General features: G+C 45.7%; 1 protein-coding gene across 1 annotated transcript in view; it reads left to right on the top strand.

Annotated features, from left to right (window-relative positions):
- Positions 1-20,836, top strand: part of Chc (clathrin heavy chain) — a 49,887-nt gene that overhangs the window by 4,942 nt on the left and 24,109 nt on the right. Inside the window, exons 2-5 of the mRNA XM_084597685.1 lie at positions 7,165-7,522; positions 9,395-9,513; positions 13,930-14,091; positions 16,986-17,948. Of these exons, the coding sequence (XP_084453811.1) occupies positions 7,165-7,522; positions 9,395-9,513; positions 13,930-14,091; positions 16,986-17,948 (1,602 nt within the window). The remainder of the gene's footprint in view (positions 1-7,164; positions 7,523-9,394; positions 9,514-13,929; positions 14,092-16,985; positions 17,949-20,836) is intronic.

Raw genomic sequence — 20,836 nt, 5'->3', positions numbered from 1 at the left:
ATGATCTGTTGCAAAACTAGCCCTGGTATGCTTGCTTTTGGGCCTCTCCTGTGAAGGTCTGGTTTTCCAGTGAGTCATGCAGCGTTGCACGCGGTACAAAAATTTGCCATTCTGCCAGCCATGACGATCGTTGCATCACTTCCATGTCTGAGGCAAGACAGGTTTTAATATGTGCAGGTGCACTAGGAAGGCTTGTGTGAGCATGGGAGTTCATCCTGCTTGAGTCTTCCTTGCATGCGTGTGGAATAGTTGGGTCTGCATTTGGATGTACTGTATCTATATAATTGCAAGCATGGCAGTACGCTTTTATTTGTTAAATCATCTTGCTGTCTCTCAATTCTTTTCGCTTTAAGCTTTGATTCAACTCCAGAGCAGCTTGGGCTTATTCTGTGTGCAAGCAGCATCTCTTTATGTTCTGCCCCTTAATATAAGTATTTTGAATCCAGAGATGAACAGTTTCATGTTAGGAATGAGGAAGTTTACATTCACCGGCCTTTGTAGAGCTGGACTGTTGCTCAGTTGCTTGCACTGCAGTCTCTAGTTCATTGTATTGGGCTATAAAAGGGACTGCGTGCAATAAACATCCAACACACTTGTGGCAGTGTCTGTGCTGGTCTCTTCACCCTTTTGCACTCTACCCGGTCACTTGGGTTTGTTGTTGTGGGGGTGCCTGATTTATGAAATGATAGAAAGGCGCGGTACAGCTTGCATCGCGCGAGTGCTTAACAGGAAATGTTCTGAAATATGGTGGTAGGGTAGGGACGGGAAGGCCGCGCTGTTGTTAAAATGGCAGGAAGCTTGGTTTTGCCAATGTTTAGGTGCTTGTAATTTTTAATTAGCTATCGATCCTAGTGTATTCTTTTAGTGGGGTTCAACAGCATTATAATGCTATTCAGCATGAAGAGTTCGCGTCTTATCAAAGCAGGTTGCCTAGTTCGATACCTTTGAAAAGCTGCACATAAAAGCCTCTGCAAGGGCAATGCCAAAGCGGCAGTGGTCCGGAGTGATCTCTATTGAGCATACTATTTCCACCTTGTGCTGAGATTAGAAAGTTGGCTTTTGGTAAGGCTCAATCAGTTGTAGCAAGAATCACCTTGCTACAAGTAATTTCACAGGTATTTACATTGCGTGTAATTGGGTTGCTCTTTTTTTTTTTTCTCAAGGCGCCCATCTCGAACACTGTTTACCAACAAACCCCAAGTAATCATACCACTCCTCCTCCACTTTGAAGGGAAATGGCAGGAATTATACGTAACGGACACCTTGCCCAATATTGCCCAGAGACCTGACCCAGTACAGTCTTTGTACAGCTTTCCCTCTGTGTGTGACCCTGCGCTGACAGTTCCAAAAAAAAGACAAATACCACACATACACATTGCAAGAGTTTGTGGCCTTGGAAGAAAAACAGATCACAAAGCATTTTATACAAGGGATTCTAAAACAGCTTCATATGTAGGTAGTGGTGTAGTAAAAGAGAAATGCAAAAAAAAAGTTGCCTCAGTTTGCATCAGTTTTCATCGCCGAATGCTGTGCCATCTCCTTAGCTGTAGAAAAATTAGTAGAGAGCGTCTTCGAAAAGAGTATAATCTAGACTCCCTGATCATAATCACAGCATTACTCTAAAAATGCAACAGGAACTAGCCCAACAGCAAGTTTTGCTTATGTTTTGCTTACCTTTGTTAGGAAATTAATCGACTGTGTCTAAACGGCCGAAACACAGGGTCACGAAATTAAATTGTGCTGGGTACCTAGCCACATTGGAATCAGTGGTAACAAGACAGCTGATGCAAGCACTGCAGCTGCCCTTAATGCTAAAATAGAAAAAGTAAACATACCACATAAAGATGTACAATTTGTACAGGGAAAACAGAGCAAAATAAATATTCTGGACAATGAAATAAACTCCACCTTTCGAAGTTCATCGCAGTAGCATTGTCACATTTGAATTGGATGCACACATCTGACACGCAATTTTATTCTGAAGAAAGAATATAAGCCAATATGTGGAGGCTGTGGACAAGAGCTCACAATAAACCACATCTTATTCTTGTGTAAAAAGCGTGAAAGACTAAGGAAAAAAAATATTTTGCATTTCTACATCTGACATACAATTACATCTGTCATTGCTCCTAGGGGAGAATGCACTTGTTAGTATGTCCTGTGTTTTTAGTCTTAAAAGAAACAGTGCTAAGCTGATTTCCTAATGTTTTAAACCTCCACCAAGAAAACTGTATACCTCGTGCTCGGCGCATGATAGCCTGAGTTGCTTATGTGCCATGAAGCATAACACAAACTAACAATTTTCATTATCATCCCATTAGTTCATTTCTGAAATTTCATTCCATTAATTCAGTCCGGGGGGAAGAGCTGCTGCAAGTCTTGCACTAGTTAGTGCTCTGATTAACTAGTGAGCACATGTGCTGGGTTTGCTGGCTTTTCTGCCACATTTATGCATTGTTGTGTCTTCAACTTGCCTCAGTTTATTCCTGAGCGAATGCGACATGTGCCTCTGTGTTGTTAAAGTAGCGCACTTGACCTGTATTGTTACTTATCTCCACACTGTGCTATCGCTACTCTCTGTGCAGCCGATATTAGCCAGGCTGGCCTCTAATCAATGTAATTGGTTATTATCTGATAGGTTATCAGCATTTTCCTTTCCTTCCCAGAGTGTTCGGGCATTGTCACCAAGGAATTCTGTTCACTGTTGGACTAGAGAACATATTGAATGTCTCTGCCTTTTCACTTCATGTCGTCTTGTGTAGTAAAATTGCTTAGAGGAATTGGGTAGATTAATGGTAGGCTTCCACTTCCAGTGCAGAGCAGGTATCTCGTTGGGCATATGAGAAAGTTAACACTCCATGAAGAGATGCTTTTTTTGCACTGGCGGGCTGTGCTTTCGAGCTTGTCAATGGTAAATAATATTGGTGCAGCATTCTTTTCTGTCGATTTACTTCTACTGCTGCACTAGTCTGAGGTGGCAGCATCAGCTTTCTTGAAAAAGGTTCTATAGAGGGGACTACACTTTAAGGTAAAGCATTTTTGCTTCATAGGTGGCATGAGCACAAAGAGATGCCAAAAATATCACTAATTGTTATCAAGTTGTTATGCAACTGTCTTTTTTTTAATGTTCAAGGTTGTCTCATACCATTTTACTTGTTCATTTGGCGTTCATCTGCAAGTCAAGTTGAGAAGCTTGTCTGTAGTACGGATTCGAACCCCCGACATGTATGCCTCCAATTCTATGCCGCCAATTGGGAGAGGTGTTCACCGAGAAGTGGGACAGACAACAGTGTGCCTTTCCTTTACTTAAAACCATCCGGTTTTCATTTTGAGGAAGGCACATTTTGCCAAACCCTGTGCTAGTCACTCGGTACTCAACTGCCAAGCAAAACCATGCCAAACGTTACTTTTGTTCATTTGCCCCGCCGGGGTGGCACAGTGGTTACGGCGCTAGACTACTGTTTCCAAGGACACAGGATCGAATCCCGGCCTCGGCGGCCACTTTTCGATGGAAGCGAAAAGCAAGGCGCCAGTGTGCTATGCGATGCCAGTGCACGTTAAAGAACCCCAGGTGGTCAAAATTACCGGAGTGTGGGAGTCCTCCCCTACGGCTTCTCTCATAGCCTGAGTCGCTTTGGGACGTTACACCCCACAAGCCAAACCAAACTTTGCCCTTTCTAATGGATTACTGCAGGTGATCGAAATCTCTGGAGCCCCTGTTATGGCGTCCCTCCTAGTCAGTCTCTTTGAGACAAACCACATATAAACCAAACCAATCTTATGGTGTAAGCAGTTAAAGGGACACTAAAGAGAAAATGAAGTTGGCTTGCATAGAAGAATGCCAGTTCCTGGTTACAAAAAAGCCACTCTTACGGAAAACAGAGCTGTTATAAGGCAGTAAAGAGGAAGAACAGGAGTACAGGTATCGCTGTCACAGCCGAAACGGCCGAGACTCTCAACTACAAATCGCGTGACGCGCAAGGGATCCCGGAGGCTTACAAATGCGAATTACGTTGCTCGTTTGAATGTGGTAGGTTTTGTCTCGACCTGGGGTGCATGAAATACGAGCTCAGAGCAGCAGATGCGCCTACCCTAAGTGCGTATCAAATGATCATGACTGGCACACACCTTCAAAGTATTCTCCGCTCCCCGCGCGCCAGCAATCACTGAGTCTCCTCTTGCGTCATGGTGTGCGTCATTCTACCTTGCTACGAAGTAGGAGAAAAGTTTGAGTTCGACTGGTGGGAACAAAAAGAACTCAACTTCTTATTGCAATATATCAGCAATAATTCAATTTTTTTGCTGCTGGATATGCGGCGACAGTGTCGCCAAATGCCGTTTATTAGATTTTGATAGCATATTTGGGTGACTTTAGTATCCCTTTAAATCCTGGCTGATGTTTTTAACTTGCTCCAGAAAAATGATTGCTGTTAAACTTGAGTCTATGGACACAGGATTAGGTACTTTCACAGGGCAGGCAAAAAATTTGCAACTACTGCATACTCCCTTTTGAAATGTTGGTAATACAGAGATGTTGTGGGCTTGCAAATGCATATCTCCTCACTTTATTGTTTTAAGCAGCCCACTTTGGTTGTAGTGGAAGTACAAAATTGTTTTATTGTGGTGGTCATGTGTAATCATTGGAGCAATAGTTAGGCAGGGGATGACTGCTGTGCCTACAGTCGGTTAGTGTGGAGGAAGGGAGGACGGGAAAAAATGGCTGCTGGTTGCAAACTGAGTAAATAGCCAGTGCGGTGTGGGGTGGTTCCATAAGTGAGGTTTACTTGGTCAGTTTAGACAAGTTGCTTGACAACATTTTTGTTCATGTTGGTTGTGCTTTGAATGGATTCACACACACTGAGTTTTGCGAGAAGTCTCTTGTGATGTGGTGCTGTCTGGTGTTCTCACTGGGCAGCGATGCTGATGATGATAGGTGGGGCAAATTAATGTATATGTTCCTCGCTGCTATGCTAGTGCTCTCTGTAACGAGAGTAGCCATAAGCTCACCTGACTGGTTAGAAATGGCAGATCTCACTCAAAACATGCTTCAACCTGCCTAACCTTGGTCTGCACTGTAGTGCATTGAGTTTTAGTTTAATTTGGCAGTGACCGTGGTTGCAGACTGATTTTCACTCTACACACCTGGCTTCAAATGTCACCTTAGACAAGGACGAAGGCATACAAAACTGTGAAACTGAACCGGCGTTTGTTTCCATGGGCCTGGCCTTTATTAAGCCCGGAAAAAAAGAAAAAAAAAAAAGCAACAGGGCTTTGCTGGCATTTTGTTCTGTGCTTCTTTTTTTTTGTGTGTGTGAAAATTGTGTGAGAAATTGAAGCCAGGCGTTGTCTGTCTTTACTGAAATTTTTATAGGTGCATTATCGCGGTGGAATGTCTGCACCACAGTCTAGTCCTTTTGTTACGCTTGAGTGGTGACCTATGTGCATAGGTGCAATATCTGAGACTGTGCCTCTTGGTTTTTATGGCTTGAGTGCTCCCTTTCCACTTCCTGATATAATCTTCCCAACCCCTTGGCAGATAAAGGAGCTATGTGCATTGAGTCTCCTTTTAATGTCAAGAGATGTGCTTAAGATAGCATGCAAGTAGTTGCTTTCCAATCAGAAGTGTTTACTACACATTAGTTTTTCAGTGGTCGGAATGTATGATAATATTCCTGTCTGAGGAATATACTTAAGGAACATTTAAAGGCCCACTGTCCACCCTCCGGTTGAAAATATTTTCTTCCCCGGTGACTGTGAGACTTCGCCCCTGGAACGCAAGGCCGCAAAATGTTTTTGAAAAGAGTAACTAATAACGCAGTTACAGCCACCGCAATTACCCGATTCTATCCTGCCTCTCTCCTTCCGTTCCCTCGCAAAGGTTTTTCACTCTCCTGCCAGAGGTCGTCTAGCCTCCGCAATACAAATTCCCCTTCCTCCTCCGCGTTTGGCGGGAGGTGGGGCGTGGCTCTCCGCGAGCGCGAAAAAAAAAAAACGGTCGAGGGAGCACGCGCCGCTGGATTCAGTCTGGCCGTGGCGAGGGAAAAGCGCGCTGCGAGCGGTAGACACCCATCCTTCTCCCGTCAGTCAGCGAGGCGGACCAATGGACGTCGTTCCCGGTACGTACGTCATTATCGGGGCCCGTCGGGCCAGCGCAGGAAGCGGTGAAGCTGGCTTCTCAAAGGAGAGCATGAGGGAGCTTTGAATTGTATTTTCGATGCTTTGCGGCGCGCGTCGCTGTAGAATTTTGCACAGACTATCTTCGGTACCTGATCGAAACACTGGGCTCTTTTTCTTAGAAGGGCCTTCCCTGGACAGTGGCCCTTCAAGGGATATATCCATGGGGTATATATGAATATTATGGTGTAGTTGTCTTTCATTAGTTGTCTTTACCATCACTCATTTTCCTACTAAAATAAACTAGACTGCCCCCGTCCCAGGCTGTGCGTGTTTTGGTGAAATGAGGCAGGGGCCCTTGCATTTATTAGCAAGGCACAGACATAACATCGAAGCCTTTTCTTTATTTTTATTTATTTCAGGATGAGCACACTGTAGTCACATTTGCTTGCATTCTTTCACTAGCTCTCTGAGCTGTTAAGTGCAGCCCATCCAGCGTCTAGGCAGAATCGAGCACGAGCCGTTTTTCTTTCCGGCTAAGAACTGGAGGGGAGATATCTGGGAAATGGACATTTTTGTTTAATTTTTTGCTTTTTATTGTATTCTTTTTTAGCTCATGGTTCACAAGGAAAAAATTATGTCCTACCTAATGAGTTTGAGACCGCTGCCTTGCAGGAACCTCTGCGGGTAATCTATTCATGCTCTGTTCACAGAACTCTGGCAGGTCGCAGTAACATGTTCCAGTAGGGTAAATCTGCTTGTCATATACAAATGCCCTTACAATCTATCATGACATTTACATATTTGCCCCATTTTCCCCATAACAGTTGAAGTACCTGTATCTGAAATTACATTGTAAACTGGCGAAGTTCTCGCAGAATTGTGTTCCCAAATCTTGGGTGCGCATTGATGTATAGAGTTTGCCAGGTTTGCTGAAATGCTGAGGACTGTCATTGGATGTTTTTGCAATATTGAAGCCATCCTCTTTAGTATTGCAAATGCTGCACTTTTGTGGAGCACTGGTATGACCGCTTTTTCTCTTGTGTGCAGCTCACCAACATAGGGATCAATGCAGCCAACGTGGGCTTCAACACACTCACCATGGAGTCGGACAAGTTCATCTGTGTCCGGGAAAAGGTGGGCGACGCCGCCCAGGTGGTCATCGTGGACATGGCCAACCCGACCAGCCCCATCCGGCGGCCCATCTCGGCCGACTCTGCCATCATGAACCCGGCTTCGCGGGTGATCGCCCTCAAGGCATCACGCACTCTGCAGATCTTCAACATTGAGATGAAGAGCAAGGTGAAGGCACACACTATGACTGAGGACGTGGTCTTCTGGAAATGGATTAATGTCAACACCATCGCCCTGGTCACAGAGGGGGCAGTCTACCACTGGAGCATGGAGGGTACGGTACTGCAGCTGCACAACAGTTATCGCATTTGCTTTTCACACCTTTTGTAAATCAATTCTCTGGAGTTGTACAGCACGTGCTTGTTCATTTAAAGGAGTATAGACACCATTTTTTGAAGCATCGGAAGGAATACGATTGCTTTCCTGGTTATACAGAGATGCTCCCCAAGCAATCCCAACCTCGCACGTTTCCGCGAAGATATTTTAATTTGATTTTAAAAACAAGCCAGGCAAGTACTCAGTTTTTCAAAACCCATTGGCATCGACATCTCTGTGACGAAAACGTGTACATAGGTAAACAACATGACGTCGTCAAACAACTGTGACGTGGAGTCGGCAAAGCAAAGAGCAGTGACGACACATGGCCGGACTCGAACAGCGCCGCCGCCGCTTCCGGCCGTGCCCTGAGGAAGAACTCCGCTTCTGCTCGCTTTACTCGATGGCTTCTTCGTTGGTGCATGTTACAATTACCTCACCGGTGTACGTATGGAGACTGCCTGCTAAACTCAGGCCCCAACAGCATGCCTGCACAAGTGCAGGGCTTACGGCAACGGTGCCTGTCGATGGCGCGCCGGGAACATACTGCGCCGCTCCCCACCTACCCTAGACGTCGCTAGCCCTAGCTGGTTTCACATCGAAGCGCCAGCGAAAGGCGCTTCGGAACGAGCTAACGCTGTAAAAAACGTCGGAGTTTAGCGCCGCTTTACTGGCAAGCCCATCTCGTAAAATAATTTCTTGCTTTGCGCGACGCCTTCAGCAGCGGAGCTAGCTGACATCAGGTGCGTCGCACCGGGCAGCAGCTGTCGGGAAAAAAAAAGTTCGCTTGTATCACAGTAAATATTTCTACCAGGACCTTCATATTGGCCGAATAATCCTCTCAATTTAATCGTGACTGATAGTCCTTTGTACAAACAGCTATGTAAGCGAATGAATATCGATCTGCGATAGCTAGATTACCGATAGCGGATGCTCAGGCAGCTATGACTTGGGAGCCGATCGCGGTGGCCACGGCTTTACGCACCCAGATTGCCTTGACTGCGCCAGATCGCGCCACATGCTTGGATGGCGGCACGCAGGCCTGCCGCGTCGGGACCAATCAGCGCGTGAACAGGCGTGAGCACGGGAGCCATCGGGAGAGCTTACGGGTTACGGTGGCTGATCGCATCATTACTAAAACATTTTTTTAGAACAGCTTGGCTCACAGCGTTGGCCAACCGGACTGATAAAGCAGCATCTTCACGGTTCCTTTGTTCAACATTCCTACCAGCTGACATTTCCTGCGCGTCAACCCACCAAGCTTTCGTGGCTGGTGCCGATTCCTGCTTCGTCGCAGGCAAGCGGGTCGGGATTTAAGTGCCCGGCAATGTTAGTAACATCCACGCTACTGGGCAAAACAACCTCGCAGTACTAATTATGCTACGCTGAAGCGCTGCTCGACGACGATATTTTCGTGCACGTGCGACAGCAAGCAGACGAAAAACGCGACCCGAATGCGTCATCAGATTTCGTGTTTACGCGATCACCAACCTTGCCAGTAGGGGGCGCTCGTGTGGCGTTCTCGTATCTTTGACGTCATCGCGCGCTCGTGTCCCAAGAGATCGAAACCGAAACTGGCCCTGATAAATGCACTGATAACAAATTAATTGATCTGTGCTGGGGCTTTTTGGGTCGCAGTCCCTCTGTTTTGGACCACTGTGGATCGATTAAAGCAAAAATACCGGAACAGATAATGTACGTGTCTATACTCCTTTAAAGTCGCTGAGACCACAAACTATACTGTTGAGTTCCAAGCTATATTTTCTGGCAGCTCCACTTTGTACTCAACCCACCGCTGTATATTTCTCTCTCTCTCTCTCTCCCCGTGCAGGGGATTCTCAGCCACAGAAGATGTTTGATCGTCACTCGAGCCTCAGTGGTTGCCAGATCATCAACTACAGGACAGATGCCAAGATCCAGTGGCTTCTGCTGATTGGCATCTCGGCACAGGTATGCTCCCTTCTGCCTTGTGGGATGTGTTTTATGCGCAAGATGTTTATAGTTCTCAGTCTGCTCTGTGCATTTGGAAGTATCAACCAAAGTTCGGCTTTGTGAGCATGTTTACTTTTCTTGGTGTTGGATTAAGTGCACCAAAAGGTTGTTTTGACTTGTGGCTCCTTTCGGACCTTAAGGGGGGAGATGGCTTCTGTGAGCAAAAAAAATCTCGAAAAAAAATCAATATTTCAGAACTAGAATTATTGAAATCTCCACCTTTTTCTACTGGTTTATAAGTGATCAGAACACTGGTCAATATTTCGGCTGTAATACGATTAAAAGATATATATTCGCACACACTCGGGGCAGATTTTGATCATGATGCAAAAACCACGCTCTTTCCGCGATACGCAGTTGTCACTCCCTGGTAATGATTGCTGCCATCTTTGTCTCGTTTGAAAGAGCAGCTTTTCATGTTTGATTTCGTGGCATTGCTACGCGCTTATGGCTGTTGGTTGTGTAGAAAAAAAGTGCTAAAACAGGCGACGTGCGCTGCTATTCGCTGGTCGGCACACAGGACTAAAACCTGTCACCCGATTGGCTGACATGCTTCCAGTTGTCTGCTTGTCGCGTCTGTGGCAGACAACTTCTCGCAAGAGTTGGTGGGCACCATCTTGTCGGAGTATCGTCGCTGGTGCATCTCGCAACGATGTCGGCGCCAAAGTTCCGAACGACGCACAAGTTCGGAAAAGAGAAAAAGTCACTCATTGACAACTTGAAGAACAAGAACTCTGCGGAAACTGCAAGCATCGCAGATATGTTCGTAATGCTCTGACAGAGTTAGGCCTGACGTCAATGCTGGCCGCAGGTGCATTCGCTGAGACACGTCGATGCTGCAACCTTCCGATATCGAAGCAATCGGAAGGAAAGCACATGCAAAACTTCAACAGGTGGCATTGACCCCTGCAACGAGCCGCTCGACACGACCTTCGCAGTTATCAGTTTGAGTTCCGTGAATGCGCTGCTAGCATATGTGAAGTGCAAAGTGTGTGTGGTGGTGATGTCAACATTGAAAAAATGTGGCAACTAATATGACCTTGTGGTGAAAATGACTATTTCGTGCGTGAATTGCAGCGACAATAATTGTGGGTGGAGTTCGCCGTGTGTGATCAGTGGACAAAAAAAAGAATCTGGCCATTGTGAACATTCTCGCCGCGTGCGATGCAGGCAACTGGCAATCAACGAATTGCGCTAAATGATATATTCTCTGTAATGAATATATCATGGCAAAAACATGGCAAAAATATGTGAAGCTGACGCCTGCAGTGGACTGTGCAGCCAAGATGACAGCCAACTGCGCGTGATCCGTTCGGGAGCTGTACTCTGAGCTTAATCTCCGGCACCTTGGAAATATTGGTTTCATTTTACGGCTCGTGGATGACACACGGCCATTCCTCGCACATCGGAATTTGAACAGTTATCGAACTTTTCACCGAACTTGTGCTTGATTATGTCGTGCTGAGTAATTTTTTTCGCCGCGTGTGAATGGGGCCCAAAAGATGACCCACATACCCGGCGTGGAAACAAGGCCGCAAATTTCAGGACACCAACAAGAAGGCCGGTGGAATGGAAGTAGAGGCTGCACTTATCCAAGTGATCCGTACAAGAGCACCATCTCTGGTACACGATCATGCTGTCTGTCTGTGGCTACATTGCATTTAAGAAGGAAGATTGCGTAAACAATGTTAAGAAGCGCATGGAAACTGCACTGTGCAGTGTGGTCTTGAAGCAGAGAGGTTCTGGTGAATCCCTTGGTGGCAGAGGAAAGCTTGCAGGAGATCTCATTTCCAAGTGACAGGGACGTCATGCAGCAGGCTGTGATGGCCACGTACCATCACGTCACATCTGATGTCACCTGCAACCACAGCTTCTGCCCAACAGGCCCAGAGTCTTGGTGCAAGCAGAATGCTGCAGAGGCCAGAGTTGAGACCATGCCGCTTCACCGACACAACCTGCCTCTTCATGTTTGTGAAACTTTGCTACCAGTCTATGAAAGGCTTTCCGACAAGAGGCTTCTTGAGCGTGTCAATCGAGGCAAAACCCAGAACAATAACAAATGTTTACATTCAATGGTTTGGGCACTTGCACGTTGGGAACGCCACGCCTCACTCTTCACGCTCCAGGCCGCTATGGCTGAGGCAGTGATGAAATTTAATACAGCGAGTGAAAGAGCTGCAGCTGACCCCCAGACAACAAAACTCATGCAGGAGAGATAAACAGAACAGTGCATGTGCACAGAAGCGCAAGTCTGCAGAAAATGTGCAGAGTACGCTGAAGAAACTCCAAATGCTAGTAAGCAATCTGATTACATTCCAGGAGGCTACAGTGCAGTCCACTTATAACGATATTGAGAAAACCTGAAAATCCGATCATTGTAACGGATTATAGTTTTTGTCTAGACCGGCGAGAAAAAAAAAAAAGCACTCCCACGCATTTTTCCATGTATGTAGGCTTGCTTACTACTAGCAATGAGTAAATCTGAGCAATGCTAATCATTGTAAAGAGGACTGAACACTTTATTAAAGTACACATCAATAGCCATAAAATAACTTAAGCATACTTAAAGAAATCGGAAATTCGCACTCGCTTGGGCAGCAGCTGAATCTTGACAATCGCTGTGAACATCGCTTCCAGTAGCATGTACGCTGGCGGCAGTCCTTTTTGCGTTCACGAAACAGATTACCAGCAGGATGAATTGAAGGACATAGCCTTGATGATAATTAAAACCTTAGAGTGCGAATGTCTTTATTTTTTCACGAGGCTTCCAGCCTTGAAACCCTGCCAAAAATCCCGATTAATCTGCAGTTTCATTTTGTGAGCTATCATGCCATCAGCCAATGTGGTCGCCGCCATCTTCCACAGACGCAAGGATTTGTGATGGCGATGACAATATGGCTGCAGCTGCATCCTTTGCGCAAATGCGATGATAGTGCCCATTTCCTTCAATTTTCACCGCATATGTCAAGTTTTCACGTCATTGTCTTCTTAATATTTCGTTTTATTGAATATTTTGTCGAAGTTTCGTGTTAGACTCCAACCGGGCGGCAATAAAGCTATCATATCTGATGTACTGCCGATAATCGATCATTATATCTGGTTTATTTTTACATAGGGGCAATGGGGAAAATGATAAATCTCAAGAATTTGATCGTTATAAGCGATATATCGCTATATCTGGTATCATTGTAAGTGGACTGCACTGTATTAGCAATTTTCCAAGATGGATAATTTAGACGTCTTCTTCTAAAGACATCACTCTACTTGTTTTTCTTATTTTTCTCAGAACAGAAATTTTGGACTCGGAGTGAATTTCAAAGTGACGTATCTCGGCATTTATAGCTGAGAGAACCACAATTCTTTTCTTAGCATGTAGCTAGGCTATCCAAGCATGCAATGTTGGGAGCAGATTTTTTAATTAATGCTCTAAAATTTCAGAATTGCATGTTAGTCTCAATGTATTGCACAAATTTCATTCTGCTATAAAATCAGTAAGGATGGGAAAATTAGAAAACTGTTTCCAACATTGCATTCCATTTTCTTTCTAGAGTCTGACCATGTACCATTTCTGAGCTTTTATTTTTTACTTTTCTCTCTTAGTGAACAAGAGCGGGCTAATTAATTGTACGTAGAGAATTGCCCTATCAAAAATGTAATCACATTTTTGAAATCAACATGAGAAATTAGTTTAGGATATGCAATTTCATTGAGTTTGGTAGAGAAATAAAAAATTTCTCCAGAAGCAGTCTTCCCCCTTAAAGGGATGCTGAGGATGAATTTGGGATGGCTTGTATTGGTAGTGCGTTCCATCCTAATGACAGAACAGCTGCTTTCTCTAGAAACGGGGCTTTTGTGTTGTCTCACACGATGCTTGCAGTGCTGTGAAAGACAGGGGAACCCTGGCTCATTCAGGATCATGCGCACTATAATGGGTAATTGCGCAAGCACAATAACCTATTATAGTGTGCATGAACCTGTTTAAACCAGGTCGCCCCTGTCTTTCGCAGTACTGCAAACATCTTGAGACCAAGTACATAGGAAACATGAAACAGTGAAACAGAGGTAGTGTGTCGCTTGTCATACTTGCAGGTGTGATGTCAATGCCCTGTTTTGACTGTAGGTCTGTGTCTGGGCCACAGTCATTCTCTCCTAAGCACCGAGCACATTGTGAGGTGAATCAGGTGGCCGGGAAAAAAGATAACTTTTAATGCTTTTTTCTCTCGGCATTGTGCTTCCGAAGGAATGTTGATGTAGCCACAAAGGCCAGTCTTTTTTGTTACTGACCCTATCGAATTGAATGGAGTTTTGTTCAGTGATCTAGTGTTCAGAGCCAGAGTAAGTTGCTTCTCTTTTGTTGCCATGCTCACTGCGCAGCAAAACCGGGTAGCTGGAGCGATGCAGCTCTACTCAATGGAGCGCAAGGTGAGCCAGCCCATCGAGGGCCATGCAGCTGCCTTTGCCCAGTTCAAGCAGGAGGGCAACACGGAGCTCTCCACCCTCTTCTGCTTTGCTGTGCGGACTCCCCACGGGGGAAAGGTGAGAGGCATCCTCCTCCTCACCTTTTGCTGTCATGCTGGAGGGAAATTTGGGGGGTGCTGCACTTTGTTCACCAAGAGGATCACTAGTTTCACCTTTGACACTTGTCTAAAGCGTTTTGGCTTAAGGCTAGTCCAGATTGTCATGCCTTTTATTGGTTTTTTGTCTTGGTACAAGGTCTGCATTGTCTGGTTACTTCATCTGTCATGAAACGCTGCTAAGGAGTATACTAAACAAAACTGCATATGTTGTGTGTACTTCCAAGCTTTAAAAGTACATGTCTTGGGACAACTTCTTGACAGGGACGGTACATTTATTGCACAGGGGTTAGGAAAATGTATTTATGGTAATTTGCCTGCCTTTCGTTAAGGACATCTTTCTTCCTACTCCAAATGATGGTTGTAGGTATCAGCCTCTTGTATGTTCCTATATATAGCACGTGATAAAGTATGTTTCTTATATGTAGCATGTGAGAAAAGTGATCATATTGCTGAGTAACTAACTGTGGCATAGGGTTGTCATCCTTCATTAGCTGCTTGCTCAGCACTAACTAGATCAGTGCTGTGTTAAGGGGGGACAAAACTATTTTTTTTATTTACCAATCAAAATTGATGCAACTTGGTGGGTTCGTGTTGTTCTTTTTTCTTTTGTGATCCAATTATTTTATAAAATAATTACACCAATTAGTTTAATTCTTATAAGAACAATTACAAAATGAGCTCTGGAAAAAAAATTCATATGAACACTTTGCTGGACACTAGAAAGAATAAGGAACACAATGTTGCAAACAGTTTTTCGATTAAGCAATTATTTCTTGTTTTATTGCATAAAAAGTTCAAAGGTCAAAATATAGCATATAATTTTCACAAAAAAATGCCATTTTAAAAATTTGAACAAGAAATTAAAGAATCTACTTGCAACATTGTGTGCTCCACATATTTGGCTTCATGCTAAAAAAGAAAAGAAATAGGTGTCGAGATATTAAGGCCTCAAAACTACAAGTGGTCGACAATGCATGTTTTGAGAAGAGCAAAAAAGAAACAGGGGAATATTTAAGACATTCAGTGGTGCAGTGCTCACATTTACAATTTAAAAGGGCTAGAAACCTCCAGGAATGTAGTCTGTTTTCTTTGCACCTCTTTCATTTTGATTTGCAGTTGCAGCACATTCAAGTGTCACTTTTTCGGCTGGGCGAGTCACATGCAGGCAGCATATATATATTTTTTATGTACGTCATTTTGCTACGTTCTCGCATCAAGACCGCGGTGAGGAACGTTTATTGCGGAAAAGAAATTTAATTTGGAGCTGTTTGCTGCTTCCCAGTGCTCTGCATTGCACTGGAAGCAAGTGCATTCACTAAGGACTATGAACATGGATGAACACTAAGGACTATGGATCGGCGCAAATGCGCCGTGAGCTCTAACGAAGACGTGTCCCGCAGTTTACGCATTGAAGAATAAGTTTGACTGAGGTTTCTTATCCCTGTTCACTTTTTTAAATGCCAATATCGCCGCCGTATGTTTTACGCTTCGCCAATCTCTGCAAATTGTTTAGACCTGACGATCGTTAACTCCGCCTCGCCAAGCGGACTGTTCGCCGCGCTGCCATCGTCACGAAAACAGTCTACCAGCTTCGTTGCTGGAGTTAGCGCTAGTTCAAGCTTTTTTGTTTTGAGCTTGCCTTTCTGCTCATCTGCGGCCTGCGATATCACTGTCGCGGCGGGTGTGACAGCTGGCAGTATCCCTTGCTGGGGAACACGCTAGGCCTACTTCAGGCTCGTACACACGATCATTCGGCGCACGACTTTTGTCGGCCTGAGCACGCACAGCAGGGGCAGTGCATCACTTGAGATGATTAATTAACTATTTTTTTTTTTTCCACTTTTTTTTCAAATTCTTGCCGTGAACGCACCTTGCGGTTCGGAACCAAGCGCAGTCGGCGTCACGTCTCCGCTGTCTCCCCGCAGTTCTGGCCCGCGGTGACGCCTTATCGTCAAAAGGCAATGGGATTGCAAATGCCACGCTTTCTTTATTTATATTTTTTATGCGACCAATGGGCGAATGTAAACAGCAGAGGCGGCAATTTAAAGATGAAAGGCGGCTCTTTCGAATGAGACCAAGATGGCTACGGTGCCGCGCACATAATGGGAGCTACGCTTCGTGCAAAATGGTTGTTTCGGGTGTCGTTTTCGGCCCAAATTTGGGCGACATTGATTATATAACTTGGCATCGTGACTAAAATACCGACCCTAGAGATGAAAAACTTGGCAGATAGGAAACAGCTACTGATTTCGCAAATCACATTTTCTAAAGTGATTTTTTCGTGATTTTTTGGTCCGAAAGATTCGTGTCCCCCCTTAAAAGTTCACGTGAAGATGCTGGCTTCGTTACTGCCAGCATATGATTGTTATTCTGAAGCAAGCTTAGCTTGTCTCAGCAGCCCTTTGGCATGTCTTCATTGTTTGGGAAATATTCACGCTTGTTGTTCTCATTGTGGCCTGTGTTTTTGCATTACTTCACCTTCGCTTTATTTAAAAATTGGTCATTTTTGCTTGCTTACTTGTTAAGTATGCTTAAAAACAGCTTGTACAGGTTTATGTTGACCCAGCTAGCAATGTATCAAGCTTGTTTGGTTGTAGCAGCCTTTTTGGTAGGTCATAAAGACTGGTTGGACATGTTTCTGACATTCATATCATTATTTGTTGCCTCCTGGGATTCATTCTGGACGTGAATGAAGCTTTTTTAATCGCAACTAAGCCTTGCTACAGTTTTGTAGTTTGTTTCAGTATGCTTACTGGTGACTAATATGAGCATTTACTGCCGAGTCGTGCATAGGGATCTGCTCTTTTCATGAATAGGTCTTTTAATTTGTGACCTATTCTTTCTTGCATGCAGCTTCACATAATTGAGGTTGGCCAGCCACCAGCGGGCAACCAGCCATACCCAAAGAAGGCAGTGGATGTCTTCTTCCCACCGGAGGCCCAGAACGACTTCCCCGTGGCCATGCAAGTGAGCCCACGGCACGACGTCATCTACCTCATCACAAAGTACGGCTACGTGCACCTTTATGACCTGGAGACTGGCACATGCATCTACATGAACCGCATCTCTGCTGACACCATCTTCGTGACAGCACCCCACGAGGCCTCAGCGGGCATCATCGGTGTCAACCGCAAGGGCCAGGTGCTCTCGGTCAGCGTCGAAGAGGAGAACATCATCCCCTACATCACTAGCGTGCTGCAGAACCCGGACCTGGCGCTGCGCATGGCGGTGCGTAACAACCTGTCCGGTGCCGAGGACCTCTTTGTGGTGCGGTTCAACACCCTGTTCAGCAGTGGCCAGTACTCTGAGGCGGCCAAGGTGGCGGCCAATGCCCCACGGGGGGTGCTTCGCACGCCCCAGACGATCCAGCGCTTCCAGCAGGTGCCCAACCAGCCCGGCCAGACGTCGCCGCTGCTGCAGTACTTCGGCATCCTCCTGGACCAGGGCCAGCTGAACAAATACGAGTCCCTGGAGCTGTGTCGTCCCGTGCTGCAGCAGGGCCGCAAGCAGCTGCTAGAGAAGTGGCTCAAGGACGACAAGCTGGAGTGCAGCGAGGAGCTAGGCGACCTGGTCAAGCAGGTGGACCCCACGCTGGCCCTGTCCGTCTACCTGCGGGCCAACGTGCCCGCCAAGGTGATCCAGTGCTTTGCAGAGACTGGCCAGTTCCAGAAGATTGTCCTGTACGCCAAGAAGGTGGGCTACACGCCCGACTACGTGCTGCTGCTGCGACAGGTGATGCGCCTCAGCCCCGACCAGGGCACAGCCTTCGCCCAGATGCTGGTCCAGGACGAGGAGCCCCTGGCAGACATCAACCAGGTGAGGAAAGTGTGTGCTGGTTGGGGGGAGGGTGTAGGGACTGCTACGCTTCGTCACCAGGCCAAGGGGCCTCTGCCATACATCTACTCTGCACCTAAAACCCTTTCAGGTGGCAATTAAACCTGTTGAAAAGAAATTTTTTTTTGTGCTGTGCGATGTCAGCGCACGTTAAAGATCCCCAGGTGGTCGAAATTACTCCGTAGCCCTCCACTACGGCTCCTCTTTCTCTCTTTCCACTTTCATTCCCATCTTCCTCCCTTCCCTTACGGCGCGGTTCGGGTGTCCACAGAGCAAGTGTGACAGTTACTGCGCCTTTCCCTTCCTGTGAACCAATTTATCTTTTATTTATCATGCAAATTACAAGTAGACCAGGTAGAAGTGAAATGCAAGGAGTAGCACTATAGTTTTTCATGTTTTATTGTGTCCACATAAGTGAATATGGCACCTCAAAATGGCTACATGTATGTTGCAACACTTTGTTGCTTCTACTGATTGTTAGGCATAACTGTCTGGGTGTGAGGTGATATAGGTTTTAGAGAATTTCTCAAGATGTCAAAACATATAAAACAAAGTTCTGTGATGACAGGCATTGGAAAACTTCGTATTTGTGGTTTCAACCTTGGCTGTTGGATGTGCATCATTGGTGTCTGCACTGTTTGTGAATTTGGTATGTTCTGAACCCAAGGCCAATGGTTGCTCCCATCACAGCGCACTTTGTCCTCAGCATCTGTTCATTGAGGCCTTTTTGAGACTATCTTTCACTTGGCACTTTGAGTGTTGGGGACCTCTGTTGACAGCTTACAAAGTGGGAGCTGGTGCAGGTGCCAAAATTGCAGAGCTGCCAGCATTTGGATCCAGGTAGCACGTTGCAAAATATTTAATTTTCAGAAATTTTGCAGGCAGCAATGGTCTCCACGCAGGAGAGGGCTACATGTATGGCAGTAACGGTTCAGTGAAGATATTTTCCTTAGAAGATTCATCAATAAATGTTGGCAAACAGTTCGCCAGATGTGTTCTAAGGGGAAGGTAAGAATTCTGGTAATGGGTGAATGCACAACTAGCCGATATTGTTCAGCTGGCCTTGTTATCTTTGTAGTCGTTGCTTTTCTTAATCATTGAAGTCTGTCAGACACAGCTCCGTTGGCAATTTTCATTAGTGTTTGAGCATTCAAATGATCCAATTTTCCTCTTGTAAGTGCATGGTTCTGAATGCCTGCTAGCAATAAGCTCATTTGGTGCAGCACTAGCCTGAAAAAACGTGCATACATTCCAGACCCTTTGGTATTTTGGTCAAGGTTCCATGTCGACATTTGTAGACTCAAAATTCTTAAATTCGACTACACTACCCTTTTTTAAAACTCACAGCGCAACAAACTTAGGACAAACGTATAAAGAAAATCTGTATCCTGTTTCTGAGGTGAACTGATTGCGAAAAGGAGAGCTACTTTCTCGTCCTGTTGTAACAGGCTAAGACGTCCATGTTCATTTCCTTTAACTGAGACACTTTGCTGTAGCTGGAAGAGATTGTACGGCAGGGAGGGTCAATATGCTACCGTATTTGCACGATTCTAGCTCACAAAGCATTTAAAAATACATGCACGTTAGTCAGACTCAAAACTGAGAAACCTCTAAACCGAAATCTCAAAACCTGAAACGAAGCAGCTCAAAACCTTCGCCTGAGCTGCTTCTGTTTTTTGGTAGAGCATTTTTTCAGCTGCTGTGCGTGCCTAAATGCTTAAATCGTGGTATTATCCAGAAACGCTGTCGGGCGTTTCTGGCCGTGACACAGCCCCAGTGTCGGCTTGGTTTCAGGGAAAGAGCATAGTGATTTATATTTTATTGATTGCTATACAAATTACATAGTCAATGGAATCTGCACATTTCAGTGTTCTGCAGGGGTTGTTAATTAATTTCATTATTACCGTGGGTATAATTAGATAAAGGATAATATAAAAAAAACTGCTCGATAGTTCTTGAGTCTGAATCTAAGCTCGGCTCGTATTTATAATCAAGAGCCATCGCTCCAGTCCGCAGTCGAAGGTCCCGCGCGGTCAGCCATCCGAAAGTAACCGCGCGCACGGAGAGCGCACTTTCGGTGGCCCGAACAACTGATAGAAATGGCACGTTGTGAAATAAAGACGACAGAGGGAGATGAAAAGAGGCTAAAACAACCTCCTTTGCTGCTGCTAGCCGTAAGCAAGGGCGCGGCAAGAAAGCGAAAGCAGTGATCGAGTCATGCGTCAACCTATTGGAGAGGCAATGGCGCGAGCCCCTGAACATGCTTCGTAGTAGACTTGCCAACATAATAAAAATAAAAATCAGCACATCTGCGGCAGATAGCAGAACAATCCTTGAGCCCGTAACCGCACGTATGCGCTGCTAAATGCGCACGCCGCGTGATCACTTGGTGAAATAGAGTAGTGCTCACGGAGCGACCGCCCCCCCAGCAAAGAAGGGGGTGGGGGTGGGTGCGGTCATACCATACTCTTCAGTATGACTGCCGCCGACCGCGTGCTTTCGTTGATTCATTGATGCAAGAATGAGCGACTCTCTCAAAAGAAAAAGAAAAAAATTGCTGCTTTTTAACCTCCACAGCCGCCATAGCATACCTTCAGCCCGACGGCAAGAATAAACGTCTCTCGCAAAAAGAAAAAAACTGCTATTTTTTGGTGTCCGCGACCGCCGTAGCGTACGTGCGTTCGGCACGACACGAAGCGCTCATCGCACGCCAGCCGCCGTGCCCAGAGCGTTCACAACACACACTGGAGAAGCGTTTGCCACGGGTTGAGTTAGCTTGTCCGCGCATGCGTAGTGAATGCTGCTGCAAACGAGACCGAGAAAGAGAGGAGATAGATAAAGCTCAGCAGAAGAGTGGGCACACCCTTGCA

Source organism: Amblyomma maculatum, chromosome 3 (assembly GCF_055883805.1).
Source record: "Amblyomma maculatum isolate TAMU_Amacu chromosome 3, ASM5588380v1, whole genome shotgun sequence".
NCBI lineage: Eukaryota > Metazoa > Arthropoda > Arachnida > Ixodida > Ixodidae > Amblyomma > Amblyomma maculatum.
The sequence above is the reverse complement of the archived record's forward strand: the minus strand, read 5'-3'. Positions and strand labels throughout refer to the sequence as shown.